This window comes from Apteryx mantelli, chromosome 2 (genome assembly GCF_036417845.1).
Source record: "Apteryx mantelli isolate bAptMan1 chromosome 2, bAptMan1.hap1, whole genome shotgun sequence".
NCBI lineage: Eukaryota > Metazoa > Chordata > Aves > Apterygiformes > Apterygidae > Apteryx > Apteryx mantelli.
The window spans coordinates 159179637-159199128 of NC_089979.1; the positions used below are offsets into that span (position 1 = coordinate 159179637).

At 35.2% G+C, this 19492-nt stretch overlaps 1 protein-coding gene across 1 annotated transcript in view; it reads left to right on the plus strand.

Moving 5' to 3' along the window:
- The window catches only part of NCAPG2 (non-SMC condensin II complex subunit G2), a 52066-nt gene that overhangs the window by 5129 nt on the left and 27445 nt on the right, over positions 1-19492 (plus strand). The window contains exons 3-11 of the mRNA XM_013952585.2: positions 491-605; positions 1107-1264; positions 2101-2235; positions 8617-8711; positions 9642-9711; positions 10384-10470; positions 11484-11579; positions 17633-17758; positions 18674-18853. Of these exons, the coding sequence (XP_013808039.2) occupies positions 491-605; positions 1107-1264; positions 2101-2235; positions 8617-8711; positions 9642-9711; positions 10384-10470; positions 11484-11579; positions 17633-17758; positions 18674-18853 (1062 nt within the window). The remainder of the gene's footprint in view (positions 1-490; positions 606-1106; positions 1265-2100; positions 2236-8616; positions 8712-9641; positions 9712-10383; positions 10471-11483; positions 11580-17632; positions 17759-18673; positions 18854-19492) is intronic.

Below are 19492 nucleotides of genomic sequence, written 5' to 3' on the forward strand. Positions count from 1 at the left end.
GGGAGAGCTAGAGACTTGTAAGAAATCCGTCCTATATGCAGAGACCTATAGAATCATGTGCCTGGATCTGAAGTCACCAGATCTAAAATTTTTTTTAAGTTGCATAACTCTGCAAGTTAGGGACTTTCTAGCTCTGAAACTGATTGTGTGTTTGAGTGGTTTCATTGCAGATCAAGTTTTCCATGGAGGAATGTATATATTTGTACAGTCAGCTAGTTATCTGCTGGCTGGAGCTGGAAGCCTTTTTCAAGTATTTTGAAACCATTGTATTTTGAAAGCTGTGCCTTTGTCTCTACTTATTTTATAGGTTTTGGATGCCAATATACTCTTTGTTCAGAATGGAAGCTAAATAACATTTCATTTTTTCTTTCCATTACTAAGGATTATTTCTTGTCATAGTTATCTTCTGAGTATAAAATAGACTGCAGAATTTTTTCCTCAGCATTGCTTTTTTTTCTTTTCTTTTTTCTTTTCTTTCCCCCCTCCCCAGAAACAAACTGTAGCTGTGATCCAAGGAGTGACAGCTGTAGTTACTGCTTCCATACCTGTAGTGGATGAAAATGTGAACTACAAAGCTCTTCTAGAATGTGTTTTTATATTAAATGGTAAGTACTTGTCTGTCATGGAATATGGCTTTACACTGTTTTTTAGCAGATGAGTATACTAGGCTTTTTGTTTAAATTCTATTTCATAGTTCAGTCAAGTAAGAGGACAAAAGTTCATGCTGATGCAAGTTCTTATTTATGACACAAAATTAAGGGATTGTTTACTTAAAAATCAGTGACATTCTAAAAGATGGAATTTAAATAGTTTTTTTTTCTCACCATCTGTACACTTGATAGATAACTGTTCTTATTATATGGCTTATAGTATTTTTCAAGAAAAGCTTAAGATTCCGTTGTTGTTGATTCAATAACTTGGCCAAAAGCTTAAAATTAACATACCTGCCTACATACCCACAACAGGAATAAGTCATTTTCAATAAGAGGTATAAACATGGGAAGAGCTAGTAGACATTGTGAAATACACTTAGGGAACTAACAGACTAATATTTTACAGGATTAATATAATTCATTGCAGTAAATAATTACTTTATACTGTTGTAGGTATTCTTCCTGCATTACCTGAATCTGAAAAAACCCTACAGGGTGCCATCCAGCGTATATGTGAAATGTGGTGGGAGAAAGGACTGGAAGGGAAGGAAGAGCTAGGGAAAACCATATTTATTATACTGCTAAGAAAAAGCCTGAATAAAGCTGCTACGGTAGGATGAAGCTTTTAAATTATTACTGAATATTCTAAGAAACATAATTGCTCCAAAATACTCTTTTTCTCAAGTTAACTTGTTTCCACTGTCCTTAGTGCCTTACAACTAATGATCCCCTAGAATGCATGTTGGTTACAAAGCATCTTTTGGGGGTTGCTTGCATAAGCAACACTTTAAAGTGTTGTCTTCTCTAGAATAAAGTTTAAAGATTTTTAGCATCAGTATCACAAATGAACTGTTACTTTACAGTCGTCTTTAACTCACTGGTGCTTTTGGTTGATTCAGGTTTGAAGTACTATGTTCAGCAACTCACAGAGACTTCTTATGTGGGACGCTTCATTTTCTGTTACTCTGTATCACTTTACAAATAATTTCTTTTACTTATTTCTCTGATAATTGATTGAAGTCCTTTTCTAGTTTGTGAGTTACTTAGAGCAAAATGACATGCATCTTTTGCGCTAACACAATAAATGTCTCCTTTACTCATTCCTTTCTTTTATTTTTCCCTATAAACAACTGCTTTCATTGTATAAAATTTTGGGAGTGGCCTAATACTTTTTTAATCCATTTTTGCATGAAATGTCAGCTTTCTTTCTGCAGATCTTCAGTTGTTGGAAGTCAGTGTTTCTGCAGTTATGCATATTTTTTTAATCTTTTCTGTGTGATAGAAGTGAAAGTCAATGGAAGTTCTTAATTTTGCAATCTGAAAATCTTCTAATATCTGTACCAATGCATTTCAAATCTAGTGTTAAAAATCCTGTAATTGGTTCTTCACTTCAAAGGTATACCTACTTCACTATAATGCAGCAGGGTTTTTTTTTTTCTTCTATCAGGGTGCAGATATAATTCGTCTATGGAATCTACATCAGTCATTACTTTGTTTTGATTATGACTTAGAGGACAGTAATGAAGTCAAGGACTTGTTGCTCCAGTGTTTTATGAGTGTTAAACACATTAAGAAAGAAGAGGTAAGCAAAAGTTTATTCTGTGCTTTTCTGTGATTGAGTTTTGGTTACTTTTAGTGGTTTTGCATTAAGCATCTTCTTAAGATATACTATATAACAATACTAGACAAATTAGCTCTGGTTCCAAGCTATGAACAGTTAATACTTCTGTTTTTTTTTTCAGAAAACCCCTTTTTCCCTTTCCTGACTAAACTATAATAGTATTTGTCTAAATCATCACTCAGGTTCTTGTGTCTTGAGTTAATAAGAACCAAACACTTTGCTCCCAGTGCATCTCCCTCAATACTTGCAACCATCCCTGTTATAATTCTCTTTTTGTAGAAGTCTTTCTTTTATTGGAGACAAGTAACTGGCAAAAAAACATGCCCATCTAAATGATTCCATGCTGTAGTCTGTTTTAGAAGTACCATAAGATGAACCCAACTTCACAGCAAAAAGATAATTGCTGTATTTTTGACTTCCTAAACTTCTCTCAGTGAAGAATTTCGGTATTGTAATTTTTAGTTTGTAGCAGCACACCAAGGTAGTAGTACCCAAGCTTTCTTTCTGGTTGGGTGACAAGACAATTGGCTCAGACATTGGCTCAAAAGTTCTAACTGCTCCTTGTCTGTTTAAAACGCATCTGTTCCCTTCCATGGAATATATATACTTCTAACATAAAACGAGCTCTCAGATTACTTCATGATTGTGGCATTGTGGGCATGTGGGGTTTTGAAACGGTGGCAGAGAAGAAACTATGTGCAATGTTTGATAGACCAGATTTTGGGAGGGTTTTTTTTTTTTTTTTTTTTTGATATTTACACATTGTATTTTAAGATATTGCAGTTTTGACTAAAATTGAGATGCAATAAGGCAATGAGAGAGGTGCAAATTGAAGGGAGAGGAAGTGTAAGTGGAAAGAGGGCTGTAAGGGAAGACAAGTTCAGACTTAACTAACTGATTTTAAGGTTTTCTTGTTGTTGTTGCCTTGATTTATTTTATTATAAGTAATTTTTGGTCCTCTTGAAAAAAGTATGGACTTGACTGTGTTCTTTGCAGTGCTTAAAATGTCTTAGTAATTTTACAAGATTAAATATAACTTTCTTTTGTTTTATTTGCATCCTCTATGTCACTTTAATATTTCCTATTTGTAAATAATTGAGAATTAGGTATGTAAAATGAAACTGTATTATCTAGGTTTCAGCAACAACTCGTAGGCAATTTTTCTTTAAGTTTTTTTTTCTTTTTTTTTTAATACAAGCCATGTTAGATACTACTGATGGGCTTTTCTAAAGGAAGTTTGCAATCTTTGGGTGAAACATTGCCATTAACGTGAGACCGTGTGTCTTTTTAATTAAAAAAAAAAAAGTAATAATCAGAGTTGGTAGTGAATCTTTTTCTTAGCATATCTTTAGAGATCCCCTTTACTGATGCACAAAATATGCAGTTTTGATCACACTTTGCACCCTTACTTTTCTGCCCATGTTAAAAAAGCTTTGGCTTTTCCCGCCTTGATTCCTGGTCTCTTGATGTCTTGTGACATTTTCTTCTATTTATACCTACCTATTTTTGAGCAGATATAGAGAGTGAGCTTTGCTGCAGTTTTTGACCTGGCATGCAATCCTTAGTGCTTTAAATCCTTAACCCTGAATCATTAGTTTTATTGCTAGAAGGATTGACTGAAAGTAGCAGCTGCCACCCAAGAGCTGAATTTACATTCTATTAGTCCATTCAGTGCTGCTCGATAAAGGTGAAAGATCTTAACCAGGGTTCACAAATATAGACCCTTACTGATAGTGTCCAGGCTTCTCATCAATTCGCTCCATTAAACTACTAGTATTTCCTGCCAGGCATCAGTTCTGGGTGCTGAAAAATCTGAGCGGGTTTGGGGAAGCTTTCTTAGTTCCAGAGAATAACTTGTTAATATTGCTGGGGTCTGTCTATTAGCCTAAGCCCCTTCACAAAAAGCCACAGACATTACTGGTGCTGCTGACAGGTCCACAGTCACTGTGCCAGGTTCAGTTCTGGACCTGATCTTCTGCTTTTGTAGATCATGGTGGTGGGCAGAACTTCACAGGGGATCTCTTTTTTCAGGGCTTCCATCTCTTAACCTCCAAGCCTGATATGGTCTGACTTACAATCAAGGATGCTCAGGCTGTTTTGAGATTTTTTTTTCCTATTTTTTTCTCTTGCAAATAGGAATGCTCTGTTTCATCATGAAGTTTAACCTGTGAGGGAGGGGAAATAATATTTGCTCCTAATTTTTCTGAGTATTCCTAAGTAATGCTGCTGAGCATTAATGTTAGAATTATAGAGATTAAGGTTAGAAGGGACCTTGGAGATCATCAAGTCTAACCCCCTGCTCAAAGCAGGGTCAGCTACAGCAGGTTATTCAGGACCTTGTCCAGTCAGGATTGGAATAGCTCCAAGGATGGAGACTCCTCAATGTCTCTAGACAGCCTGTTCCAGAGTTTTATCACGCTTACAATAAAAATGTTTTTCCTTGTGTTTAAATGGAATTTCCTGTATTTCAATCTGGGTTCACTATCTCTTGCCCTGTCACTAGATATCACTGAGAGGAGTTTGGGAGGAGTTTGACTCTTTCTTCTTTGCTCCCTCCCATATGCACACTGATAATATCCCCCCTGAGCCTTCTCCAGGTTAAACAATCCCAGCTCTCTCAGCCTTTCCTCATATGACAGATGCTCCAATCCCTTAATCATATTTGTGGCCCTTCAGCATATCCATATCTCTCTTGTACTGGGTACCTGAGTGCTGGACACAGCACTCCAGATATGGTCTCAACAGTGCTGAGCAAAGGGGAAGGATCACCTCCCTCAGCCTGCTGGCAGCACTCTTTCTAATGCAGTCCAAGATACTGTTGGCCTTCAAGGATACATTACTGGCTCATGTTCAACTTGTTGTCCACCAGCACCCCCAGATCTTTTTCTGCAAAGCTGATTCCTAGCCAGTCAACCCCCAGCCTGTTCTGGTGCACAGGTTTATTCCTCCCTTGGTGTACAACTTAGCATTTCCCTTTGTTGAACTTTGAGATTCCTGTTGGCCCATTTCTCCAGCCTGTCAAGATCCCTCTGAACAGCAGCACAACCATCTGGCATATAAACCATTCATCCCAGTTTTGTATCCTCTGCAAACTTGCTGAGGGTGTAGTCTGTCCCATCATGCAGGCCATTAATGATGACATTAAACAGCACTGGCCCCAGTATCTACCCTGGGGCACACCACTTCGTGTTTTGACCTGATATTCAAACATGTGCAGAAGAATCCATGCAACACTTCTGAAAATACAGTACAGTGGCAAGTCATGGCGGGGGGGTGTTTGTTTTTTTTGTTTTCCCTGTCTCCTCTTCCATTTGGAAAATGTCTTGCCAGCTCTAGTGCTATGTGTTTGAATATAGCTTCAGTCAGGCAAGCTTTTTGTGTCATAAAACAAGGCTTTTTCCCTCAGTCACTGAGGTAACGTTTTCAGTCCTGCACTGTCTACCAGGCATTTAGTTCACCCTTGAAATTTCTTTAGTGATCTGTCATGGTGCTATAAAATTATTCTGCTTCTGTTGCAGATCCTTCTGTTTTGGGATTTTCTGTCCTGAGAGTGTTCACCAAAAGTTTAGTTTTAGTGACAACCCACCTCATGAGTATTCTCTGGTTTCCCTGTCTGGGTCACTTGGCTAATGATAGATTTCTTGTAACAACATGTCCAATATTCACTTGCTATCTCTGCTGACCTTTTTTTTCCTTCTGTGTCTATTAGTGAAATGCTAAAAGTCATAGCTAGTATCAACTTGTTGACTGAATTGCTTTGAGACCAAACTGAACTCCTATACATCAGTGCTAATATTCCATGAGAATATTCCCTACTGCCTACAGGTTTGTTCTACAGTTCCTAACAAAAGTATATGTCATTCTTTTTAGAGTACTCTACACGTCCTAGAATGCAGCTCTATAGCATCTTAAGATGATGTAATTCCAGGCTGCAATGATCCTGTGTTGCCACAGGCTAACATTCTTATTTTTCTCTCTCCAGCATGTCATGGGCCAATTCAAGGAGCTAGCTGATTAGCTTTTTTCCCTCATGGATTTGGTTTTCAGTCAGATTAACTCCCTGAACTGGTTCATCACATGCAAGCATAAAGGGAAGGGGAGGGTCAGGAATATGGCAGCCTGGTTTTAGATCAGCTTAAGCTGTTATGGAATTGGATGTTTATACTTCATTGAAAGATCTGGGAGTTCAATTTGTCTGCCTTTCCAGACTGTGCTATTCAGCACAAACATTTCTTCAAGGCTTATTTTCAGGCTGCTTTGGTGGAGTGACCCTCTGAATGTATCTGTGTGATCTATGAATACATCCCTGTTCAGGTGGAGTTTCTACTCGAACAGCTCTAGAGCTCAGCAGAAAACAAATTATTGTGTTTTAGAGGTAGGCCAGTTCTTCTCTCTTTTCCTTAATAATATTTTGTGTGTGTATACAACTGACAGAGTCGCAATGTATTATGTCCATAAGCACAGCAGTATGAGATGCTCTACACAATGTTTATGCACCAACCCCAAAGATGACAAGTTCACAATCTCTTATTCTGCCACCAGTGTACCTCCCTGGATATTGAAAATGTTGACAACAGTAATTGTTTTGGATCAGTGGATCACAAGCAGCAGATTAAATTAGAGGTATTCACCACCATTCTCAGAATCAGGGTCAATCTGTTGAAATCTAAGGCAAAAAAGAATTGTTGAACTGAACCGAGTATAGACTTTGGTTGCATGCCTTCATCATTTTATGGGATGGAAAGCTACTTTGTGCCTTTTGTTCGTCTGTCTTGCTGCTGTGATTGTAGAGTCTGAGGTCAAATGGAGGCTTCAAACTCTTCTCATCTTTGCCTGGTTGAGACAGGACAAGACTCCCCTGACCTTCCTACTTGTCAGGGATGTTGATGGAGAGTGCACTGCTGGGACTCTGATGTATGTTGTACTTCCAAAGTTGGAGATCAGTGGCTCTTTTTATTCAATCTTTTTCTTTCTTGATAGAAGAAGCTCTTATCAACAACAGGAAGGATTCCACCAGACTTGCAGGCAAGGATCTTGACACTGTTCAGCCTTTAGGTCTTGATTCTGATGGTCCTGATGGTCTTCTGAATTCCTGCTTGACCTGAAGGCATTTAAACTATCAATTCCACTAAAGGCCAGTTTCTGCCTATATTTTTCCTTCCCTCTAACCCTCCTCTACAATATTCCAGGTCAAAGTGCATCTGGCATTTTCTTCTTTATTAGAGATCCTATTTTCTTATAGTTCTGAAAATAACTGTTGGTTTTGCTCTTGATGGGACCACCTTTGAACTTCTGCTAATTGATCTGAGTGTTTTCTGAACTCCTGCCAATTTGTTCTTTATTATTTCATCTCTTTATGAGTTTTCCTAATTACTTTGGCTAGAAAGCTGAAGGGTATACAGGCACTTGCAACTGGCTGACTTGCCCTTAGATATGATGAAACTTTTCAGAATCTCACAGGTTGGATGCCTTCACCGTAAGGACGACCGAGAGCTAGACATACCTGTGTAGATACTATCTGCGGCTTTAGTTCCGTGGGCTGATCTTGCTGATTCCAAAAGGGTGAGGGCTTATTTCCTCCATCCACAGCCTTCTGCTCCCTTGTCTAATGAGCAGCAGAATTGTTGTGAGAAATGTCATTGCTACTTCTAACTTGCTAAAATGGAAGAAAACTAATGCAGGAAGAACACTAGATAGTTTTCTGCTGTTTTCATAAGTTAAAGAGGCTCCAGAAGGTCTGCAATATTGCCTTTTATGAGACAATATGAAAGGAATTGCCTTTGCTTATCAGGGCATTTATTTTCATCTGTGGCCTAGCTACTCTATGCAGCTTTGCTCAATAGTATTTCTATATCTAATGCTGGCTGAATTGTCAAGCTATTTTGTTTGTACCATCGCCAAGCACTTCACCATTACAGTGTCATCTGGGAATGACATTGCACTTGACAGAATTCGGATGAGGTGGTTATGAGGGGGATTCTGAGATGCACAGTCCCTTATTGTTAAGGAATACTACTTGAAGTCACCCCAAAAAAGAATGGATATTAAAAAAACAGACAGATATGTAGTTTACATGTTCATTTACCTCCAATTTTCTCTTCAATGCAAATAAAAGTAATGTTGGAATTATGCTTAAAAAATAAGAATCGTGGTTTTTTTTCTGGCAGCAATCTGATCTATGCCTTTTAAAATTTACTTTAATGACTTTAAAAGTATCGTTTCATTTGACCTTTAAACTCGGTATTTACTCATTTTTTGGAGTGGCTCTTAAATTGGGGTATTTCTCTGGGGACTGATTTCCTTTTTTTTTTTTCTTTTTTTTCCATTTACCCCTCTCAACAGGGAAGAAGATTCTTGAGTTTTTTGTTCAGCTGGAATGTGAACTTCATTAAAATGATCCATGGAACAGTTAAAAACCAATTACATTTTTTTCCAAGGTATGCATCACAGATGTTCTTAACGAGCATTAAGAGCTTGGCTAAAATTTTCTTTGTCTCAAACTCTAATATACCTAGTACGTTGACAGAATATATCTGCATCTGGAGACTTACAAATCTGCTGAATATAACTACTGTATTGTTTCAACAATTTCATGTAATAGCTGCCTTGCACATACCTATGTATACAATTATAGGTGTAATAAAATGCTTATTTAGCATTAGTTAAAGCAAATGCCTTTCCTATGAACTGTGCTGCATTACTAGCATTTTTTTTGTTAGAGAATTGCAGGTTCTGCTTCTGTAAGGTGTTTTTATTTTTTATTGTGTGTGTGCATGTCTTTATAATATATATAATTTATGTATTACTTATGTTTTTATTTTTCCTACGGGCAATCTCTAATTTAATTTGGTAAGATGCTGTACAGGGATATACTAATGAGAAGCACTTTGAAGGATCATAGCCTGAGAACTTGACTGATGAATGAATAATGTGGATTTTTTTTCCTTTGATTATTCAGTGAAGTGTTACATAAGTAATTCTTCGTATTGAAATTAGAGGCTTTCTAATGCTTTCAGTTAGAATAATATCTATCCATAGATCTTTATTAACAATTTATGCATTCATTATGAGATAAATGCTAAAATATCTGAGCTAATGTTTTAGCTTTTTTCCCACTGTAAAAGCAATTTTTCCTGTGTTTTTTTTCTATAGTGGTTTCTTTGGTTCATTAATTAACAATTAACTTTATTTTTCTGGAATTATCAGTGTAGACTTTCAAAATATTTACTTCTAAAAATAATACTGATATGCGGAATTAAGAATAATAATGGTCCTTATTACTTATCGTAAACCTCATGTTATTATTTTATTGAAATGTATATACGTATGGTTAAGAAGTTGATGGTGTTTCTCATATGTTAATATAGATCCTTGATGGCATACGTTTCAGAAGTTTACTTCAGGGCTTGGAAGAAGGTGTCAGGAGAGATCTTAGAGGTAATAGTATGCTTGAACTCACAGTTGGACTGTTTTGAACTTCAAGGTGCATATGTATATGAATTCTCAACCTCAGAAAGGTTCCTAAGCAAGCCTTAGGGGATTCTGTCCTTAAGGAAAGGGTCTCTTCAGCATGGTCAAGGAATAAGAGCAAGTCACACTGGCCATTGTGATTGGCTTGCTTGCACTTAAGCGCTTTTAACCCTGCCATTGAAATATTCCTTTACACAAATTGCATTTACGCAATATATTTTAAGCACAGTAGTTACCTGAGTAACAGAAGCTTTTATTCAGCTTTTGCAAGTCTCTAGCTATTATAGCTTAGATATTTATCTAGGTTTTGTGGATTTGCATTAAAATGATCAAAAGCATAATCAGAACATCAGAGCACTGCTCTAGCCAAATTTCAGATACCAAGTAACTCTTGTTTACAGTGTGGACATACTTTTGAATACCAAACTTTGCTCTGAGAATTTAATGAATTGTGTATGCTAAAATTCTGAAAATCTGTTCATGCTGACCTAGCATGGAAAACTTTGGGTCAAGCAGAAGCCAAATAAGAAATAATATTGAAGACTGTTTTCAGTTGTTTGTACTGGAGAAAAATACAAGTTGCTGGACAGTCTACAATAGTTAAAATTATTATTGTTTCTATATGTGTTTTTACTGTAGATACTTGAACATAACTGTATTCAGGACTTCATGCATCATGGAATACACCTTCCCAGAAGTTCTTCTGTTCATTCTAAAGTGAGAGAGGTAAGTTCCTGTAATTAGTAGCATCAAAATCAGATCAGTTACTATAAAGTGAAAATTTCCATCTCATACTAAAATACTTTTTCACTATTTTCCTAATGAAGTCTATTCAAAAACAGCAGTGATTCTCCATTAATCCTGAGTTAGGTCTGTCATTCTCATGTATAAATAAGATTTATATAGTCTCTTATAAATGATATCATGTGTTCAATTCATTTCAAAGACGGGGAAAAAAGAGATTCTTCCACTATAACGTTTTTGTAGATTCAATTCACAGACTTCCATGTCTAGCTGTAGTTGTAAATACCTGAAGTATTCAAAGTTGTGACTTCAAAGCTGATCCTTGTGTTCAAATTGTCCAGTGTTTCAGGTGAAGGGTTTATTTTATATCAAGTTACTTGAGGTCCTTTCTCTTTTTCTGCTCTGTTTTTTTGCTTTCTTTTTTTCTTCATAATTCAGATATGAAAATAGTACAGGCTTTAGCTAACCAAGCACAGGCTTTTTAAAGTTCTGAATCACAAGGAGTGTTGATGCTTGCATTTCATCAATGCATACATAGATGTATTACATTTGCAGATTTTTATTTGGATAACTCCAGTTACCAAGTAATGTTCCTTCAGTCTTTATAGAGAAGTTGGTACTTTATCTCTAGCTGATAATTGCATGGTTTTAAAGTATTTCTCCCAATCATTTAAAAAACAGAGTTATTTTAGTTTAATAAGGAAATGAATGGTTGATGTGGAACTGACTCTGTAGCTATGATTTTCTTTCTTAATTTTAAATATGTATATAGCTTTATTGAATCAATAAAAAGGGATATTTATTAGGGCTTTTTTTTTTTTTTTTTTACTTTTTGATAAAATACACGGTCAATTAATGTGTCTAATTTTATCATTCTCCATAATATGGTAAACCCATTGGTCTAATGTAAAAGATAGATGAGACCAACAAAAACCCACCTTTCTAGAGTGCTGAAAACACTGTACAAACATATGTAAGTAATTTTTTCTTTGCAGATGCTGAGTTATTTTCATAAACAAAGTAAAGTTCGTCAAGGAGTTGAAGAAATGCTGTATAGGTTGTATCAACCTATCCTTTGGAGAGCACTGAAGGTAATTATCCTTTTCAGAATGTAGGGCTATCTTTCTCCAGTGACCAAACTTTGGGTTCCCCTCCTCAGGTTCTGTTTTAATTGCTTTTAAAACAAAATGGCTGTGGGAAAAAATTCAGTGTGTTTATGATCTTGAGTGTATCAAAGTAACCTTTGCAAGTTTATACTAAGTAATTTCTTTTAATATGATTTGCTTATATAATTCAGTTTTGTTTATAGGTTTCTGTACTGTTCTCATTTCTACAGGGAGTTCTTTCTAGGATTGCAGTTGGCTGTGGGGCTAACACTGCTTTTGTTCTTCTCATCTTCTTTTCAGTCTGGGAATGTTGTGTAATATTTTATTGTTTTCCAAGGTTTTTTTTGATGCACAAATGATCAATGCTTCATTGATCAAGGCCAGAAATGTTCACAGGATTATTTGGTCTGACCTTTTTTTTAATACCATCCTTAGAATGTAACTAAATTATTTGTGCTAGAGCATTACTTGTAGATAATCATTTATTCTACTCTGATTGTCTGTATGAACTGTATACTGTCGATGTGCACTTACTCAAGCATTCAGAATGAAATTTCTGTCTTCTAGTACTTTTAGGGTAAGTGTATATGTCTTCCTGAGGATTGCATGCATAGACTAGAGTGTATCTGATGTCATTTACTTATTCAGATACACTTTACTAAAGTTGAACCAAGTTTCATTCTTTGTCAACAAGTTTATTTTGTCTGAGGTTATGAACTTCCTTCAGTGAGAGCATATGTGCACCGTTTGCCACCGGGATAAGCAACTGTACATGTCAGATTCATTCTAATAAGCTGTTGTATTATCATCATGGAAGATGAGTAGGGTTTTTTTTATAACAGGTCTAAGATTCCATCCACTGGATTTTGTTAAATCTTTGTTATATTAAGCAGGCCTTTGCTATCAAATTTTATATGTTTGAAGACGAACTAAAGTCATCCTGTAACCTTTGCTTTAAGCTAAACGGAAGACCTTTTTGCTGTATAGTATGGTTGTTTTAGGTCCTTTCCTCATTGTTTTGATAATTCCAAATCCCTAACTTTTCAGCATCCTTCTTGATATTGTCTTGCTTTTCTGTGGATTGTACGTAGTAGTCTTAAATTCTTTGCTCCAAGATATTTTGCTTCTCCAGATTGAACTAAAGTGTCCTACCTGGTTTACATTGTCACTGTTTACACATCTGAAGAATACAATCATTACTGATGGATTTTGCAGATGTTTTCTTCTAGTTCACTGACCTAGAAGAAAAATTTCAAACTAAGCAATGTTTTCTAAACTTTACTCTTTCCTACCTTGCCTTTTGTATTTAAAGGTACTCTTAGTAAACCTCATTGAGTGTTTGATATACTTCTAAAAGAGCTGTAACAACTGCAAAAATTTGCCTTGAGGTGCTGATATCCTTATTATGCTTCAGATTGTTTTCTTTTGCGCGATCACTTTTTGTATCTTGCCTTAAACTGTAAGATGCCTAGACAATGTTTTTTTTTCTTTCCCCCTCTCCCTTGCTCGCTGAGTTTGTCTTCATGAGTGCTGCTGTGCCAGTCGGACTCACACACATATGTCCTTTTTAGTTTCTTAAAATTATTTTAAAGCAATTTTTGTTTGTACCGTTATAAACTGTCCATGCTGTGTAGAATGTTTTGCTTGCTATTGATGTGCTGACCTTGCAGTGTCCTATTCTTCAGCTAAATACAAATGAAAACATTCCACTTGTGTCCAACCATTAGCGTGTTTGTTTAAATATATCTTTTCTTTGACAAGGGGTATTATGCAAAATACTTGTGTCCTCACTTGCAGTATGCTAGGCATAAGGATTATTTTCTATAAAGCAACCATTTTACCAAATTCCTTCATCTACTCTAATCCAATTGTGTAAATCAAGGCTGGCAGCAAACCACTTTGGTCTCCCCTTAATATTTGTATAAAATGTATTTGTCAATATTTGTTTCTTTATTCCCAGAAAATCACATTTTTTTGGAAGGATCTGTATCAAGCTTTAAGCTTGCACCAGCTTTGGGGGGACATTTCTAAATAAAGGGTAAAACAATTTGTTACAGCCAACTTAAGTACTGTGTCTAACATTTACTGCAGCTTTGTTTACTGACTGATCTTGTAGCATTTTTTTTCTAGCCATGAGAGAGTTATTTAATTTTAAACAACATAGTAGTTATTAACTTTATGTGTTACAGTAAGTTGTTGAGAGAGAGTTGTTTTGAACTGAACCCTATGACAGAAGTGGGAAGACGGATAGGCTTGTCTCTAGACCAGTATCTTGTTTGGCACAGAGATTAGCTGAGACAAAGTTCTTACATTAAGCATTGGATCCCACACCTTATAGCAAGGCTCCTTCTGGGTAAAACTAGCATTCTCAGTGCAAAACATTAATAGCTACAAAGCATGGCTTTCTTTTATTTCTACATTTCTGTCTTTTAAAAAAAAGAGATTTTTAAATTGATTTTAGGTACCATGGGAAAATTTGTCTGTCTTTAAGAAAGATTTCAGAGTGGTTAGCAAAACATGGCATTCTATTCTTATGAGACTGAATGTCCGTAAAAGAGGCTAGTAGTTCACTTTCCAATACCCCAAATCAAAGTACTTCAGAAGAACCTTCTGTCAAACCTTCGTAAAGCTGCGTAGATTTGTTTGGAGATGTGTAATGAAAAGTTTGGGCTGGAGAAAAAGGTTAATTGTTGATTTGCAGCAAGACACTGGGAGAAAATCCAGATTCCAGAAGTGGTTCATATTTGTAACAACTGCTATTCATAACTTTCACATTACTAATGGTTCCAGAGGCCCATCTGAATTTTAGGAGTTTTTTTCACCTTGACAGCTTCTGTCTAGGGAGTTAAGCACTTTAAGCTTTGAAGTTAAGAGGCATATTCAGTAAGTCATGGAAAATTTTTTTAAATATAGCAAAATAGCCCAATTCTTGTGAACATAGATTTCAGAACGGTACAGAGAGGGTTGTAAAAAATTGAATGTAGCAATTATATGAATCATGTAATGATTCAGTGCAAGGGAAATTTTACATTCCTAATGATTCAGTAAAATATTTGTGATCCTTGAAAAGAAACATGTGACTGAATCAAAACTTAGCAGTTTATTTTTGGATATACCACTAACTTGCTGTGTGACTTTTGTATAGATATTTAATTTTCCTTTTTCATATATTGCTGCTGAACTATTTGCCTTTTTAAGAAGATGATTTCTGTGATTCAATCTCAAGTACTTCAAGATACAGAACTACTATGGGAAACTTATAGTTGTCCCTGCTGGTATGGAATCCTCTCCTACACTTGAAATCTCAGTTTAATTTTAGATAACCAGTTTGCTCCGAACTTAGCTAGTGTACAAACCCTCAACTCAATTACAGTGAAGAACAAATCTTGTTCTAGAAGACTGGCTACATAACAGAAGGGGAAAACATAGAAGGGCTTCTTTACCCTTCCATTTTGCAAAAATGGGAAAATACTTCAGTTGTAAGAATAAAGAAATTCTATAATTGTCTGTTTTGAAACTACCTACCTTATAATATCTCTGAAATCTTTAAACTGAGAATACTTATTTGTAATGCACAGTTCTCTGCTTCTTCATAAACTGCTCATTTTGCAAGTACTTTATATTGTGTAAGCTTTGTGACTTTTACTTACAAATATTTTATAAGCTTTTATGTAACTTTATAAGCCTTTACAATATGAGCCCTTATATAACTTCTTTAGCTTTAGTCATATCTTTATTATGGAAAGTACATCTCATGTACAAGCACAGCAGAGACAGTTGATTCAGTGATTGGTTTTTAATATAAGAAGCTATATAAATATGAAATATGATTATTTATTGTGAGATAAGTAGTGATTAAGCTATTTCTAATCAAGCTCAAAAAATCAAGAAGCACTCTTTCAAGAATTAAAGCTGTTGAAAAAGATGATGTCATTAAAGATCTTTATTTTTCTGCAAAAAAGTTATTTTAGTATTTTAGTGAATTTGAAGCGAATTTCAGGACTGTAAGGCCTGATGGAACTTAAAAGAAAGCTCTGAAAATGAACTGAACAAAAGAATTAAAATATTTGTATAAAAAAGTTCTGAAAATTCTTCAAGATAGTACAAGCATAAAGCTAAAGAATCATTAGCCATTTAAACAGCTGAAGGCTCCTCTTCTGTGCACAAGTTAGTGTGGAATAAAATAGAATGTGAATCAAGAGTCCTAAGGGAATTTGGCTCTAACTATGTGAGGACACTCACTCTGTAATAAAAGCCTGAATATGCAAAGACATTTGGGATAAATTCCAATTAATTAAAGGTAGGAATTTAAAATGTGGGTACATGATTCAGAATTAAAACAAGCTTAAGGGAATTCAGTGTAATGCACTTATAAGGTTTATCAAAATTAGCTTTCTGGAATGGCCCTGGTAGACAAGGTCTAGGTTATTGGACAGAAACAAACTTTAAAAGAATTAATTTTCACAGAAAATACTAGTGCAGAAGAGCTATTTCACTCTGTATTCACATATTAGCTTGTTCTGCATTAATTTCTCAATATAGACAAGCTCCAAGTTAAAAGATTTTCTTCATTTTTATAGGATTTAATTAAGATTTGTAACCTTCTCACTTTTAACTGTTTACATTATCCATGATAGATCAAGTAGAATTCACAAATCTTTAACTAATGAATTTATAGATGGAGTTTGCTTGCCTGTGTAATATTAAATTTAGAATTGCTATTATATTTGTTGGATGGAAAAATTGTGATATATTTTTCATTCAACCCAGAGATGTTACCCCTATGCGAGGATCCAGGCCGGAAGGAACATACAAAACAAATTGTAACTGAAGTAATTGTTGCTCATTTGTTTTGTGTTTTTATGTGCCATTTGTTTCTTTAGTTCTAAATATTCCTGGTTATCAATGTGATTTTTCTTTTCTCTGAGTTTGATCTGAACGACTCCTATGACGTGGGAAGAAGAAAAGTGAATGATTAGAATAATCGGGAAGTTCTCTGAACTGTCTTTTACCTTGTCACTAAGATTAAACCCACATTTGCTTGCTTTATTTAGACTACATATATATGTACTTTTTTTACTTGGACCCAAAATCTGAATAGAATTTTTTTCTACCCTCTTCCTTTCAGGAGAAGTGAGCACAGGCTGACAGTCTTCCATAAATATAGGGTAGTCGTAGGGTTAGATTTCAGGTTTCTCCCTGAGATAGCTTAAGTTTCTTTTTTTTTTTTTCTTTTTTTTTCCCCCTTTCATTTCTTTGCCTGCTGTCTGTTTTCTATCCCTTATTGTGTTTACAGGGCCAATTACCTTTCACTGATTGAGTGTTTAAATACACGTTTTTAATTATTATTATTTTTCTTACATTTGGGACTCCACAGCCAGGAAAAGGGATAGTGTAATACATTGAAAACTGTTACAAACGGTCAAATGTCTGGGGGTTATGAGACTTACTTTAGATATTTGAGCTGCCTAGAGCTCAGAAAACAGTCCTATTGCTCATGTGTATAGATGCAGAACTGAATATGTTTATGTTGGATAAGTTGTTTTCCAGGCTTGCTGGTACTTAGTTTCTAAATACTGTTTTCTTGAAGAAATAGGCTTGAGTTTTTTCAAATAAATTGCTTGTCTATATATAAACTTATCAGTGAAAGCTTTGCTTGAATTCAAAATTCCTGTACTCTGAAGGGGAGCTTTAATGATTAATGCCAAAGTATGTATGTCTGGTGGCCAACTGCTTTTAACTTACTCAGAGTTATAGAAGGCAAAAGTCCTCTGATTGTGACTCTTCAGGATCTTTGAAATCAGTGTGCTTTGAGAGCTGATTTTACTAACCTGCATTTTACTGAATGGGCAGAAATTTAAGGTGCAAAAAAATCATTTACTGTAACTTCTCCATACTTTTAAAAACTTTATTTATCAAACTTATTAGAAATATTACCTTGCCAAAAGTGTTTGGAGAGCATTATTTGCCCAGATATACCTTTTGATAATAAAAGTCTGTACTTACTGAAAACAGTATTTTTCCCTCCATTATGACAGGCCAGAAATTCAGAAGTTCGATCAAATGCAGCATTTTTGTTTGTTGATGCTTTTCCTGTTCGTGATCCCAATTTTAACGCTGAAGAGATGGACAACGAAATTCAGAAACAGTTTGAAGAACTTTTCGTAAGTTTTAATGAGCGTGTTAAAAATGAACCTTTTAGCAAAGCTAAGTCAAAAATAAGCTGTTGCTGCAGTTAAAGAAGTTGTGGAGTTTAAGGGTAGTATACATAGGGAAATACAGACATGGGATACAGAAAATACAAAAGGAGACAACTATTTTAGATTTCTTTAGTACTGGAAACTGACACCAGATGACATTGCACCATTTTCACCTCAGAAAAGGAAATGTTTGGGACTGTTATTTATTAAGGTGTGAATGAAGGACTCTTCTGAAAGGCTAGAGGTCATGAGTTATGGATCTTGATCCTTATTTACCTAGGGTTGGTGAAGAGAGTTTTACATTTAATCTATAAGCATTCAATGCAAGTTTAGTGCTCTATTACTACATGTTTCTGAAGTGAAGTGTAATGGAAGTAAGAGTCTAAATCTTTACCAGTCTAGATGGGTGAAAATGGGCATGATATTTTCTTAAGAAAATTTTGGGGAGATCCTCAGTATGGTCTTTATAACTATAAACATCAGATAAATGAATTTCAAATTTTTTATATTATTGCATATAAACAGTGGCCAGTGCAAATTCACATGTAAATAGAAGTCTAAATATTCTTTATAAACTCATGGATGCAAGACTTAGTGTAAGGTGATCATTTAAAAAAAACAACAACAAAAAAACTATTTTAAAAGTCCAAATTTCAAAAATACAAAAAATCTTGGACAATATTTTGTTTTAAATTTTGGGTTGCTCTGTAATAAAATACCTTGGGGAAATATTAGAATTACACTTCTTTCGTAATATGACAATTTGCATAATGCTTAAAAGGTAATGGAACGCTATTTGTTCATGATAGTTTATTGTTAAATAGTGGTGGAGTCACAATAATGCCTATACTCACATTGTTCTTCTCTTGTTTGTTTTAGAACCTCTTAGAAGATCCTCATCCAGTTGTCCGCTCTACAGGGATACTTGGAGTTAGTCAGATAACATCCAAATACTGGGAGATGATTCCCCCAACAATTCTTGCTGATCTTTTAAAAAAACTAATTGGAGAACTGGCATATGATATAACATCTGCCGATGTTCGCTGCTCTGTTTTTAAAGTAAATCTTTTTTCTAAATTTAAAATCATTGTTGTCACTTCTTGCATTTTACTTGAAGCACAGGTTTCTAGTATAGACTACCTTAAATCAAGGAAATGACTTAATCTGCAAAATTGTTTATGCAATAAAGTTCCTATATATATACATATATATACTATACATATATATGATCAAATGCCCTTTACAATGGCAACTGTTCTGCTTTGTGATTTCCAGCCACTTTGCATTTCTATTCCCATACTTGTTTGCTGATAAATTTAAATTGATGATAATTTAATTTTCTTAGCCATTAGAAGCTATGCTTAGATTTGAAAATGTGTGCAGATAGGTCCCAGTATTTTTCTATGTCACTAATTTTAACCTATGCCTAGACATGCAAATTTACATCAAGATTTTGTACCCCACTGTATGTTTCTGAGGTTTGAATGAACACACTTGCAGACTGTGTCTCTGGAAAAGCCATTCTCCAGGGCTTTGTTCATGTTAGGATTATTTCGTCTACGACTTTCTAGCCTCAGGTAAATAAATAGTGTCTTAGACAGAAAAGTGAACTCCCCAAGCTGTGTCTTCCTATATAACTTCTGTGTATGTGTCAGTTCAGCCTTAAGTTGATGCTGTCCTCACCTTACTCCTCACTTG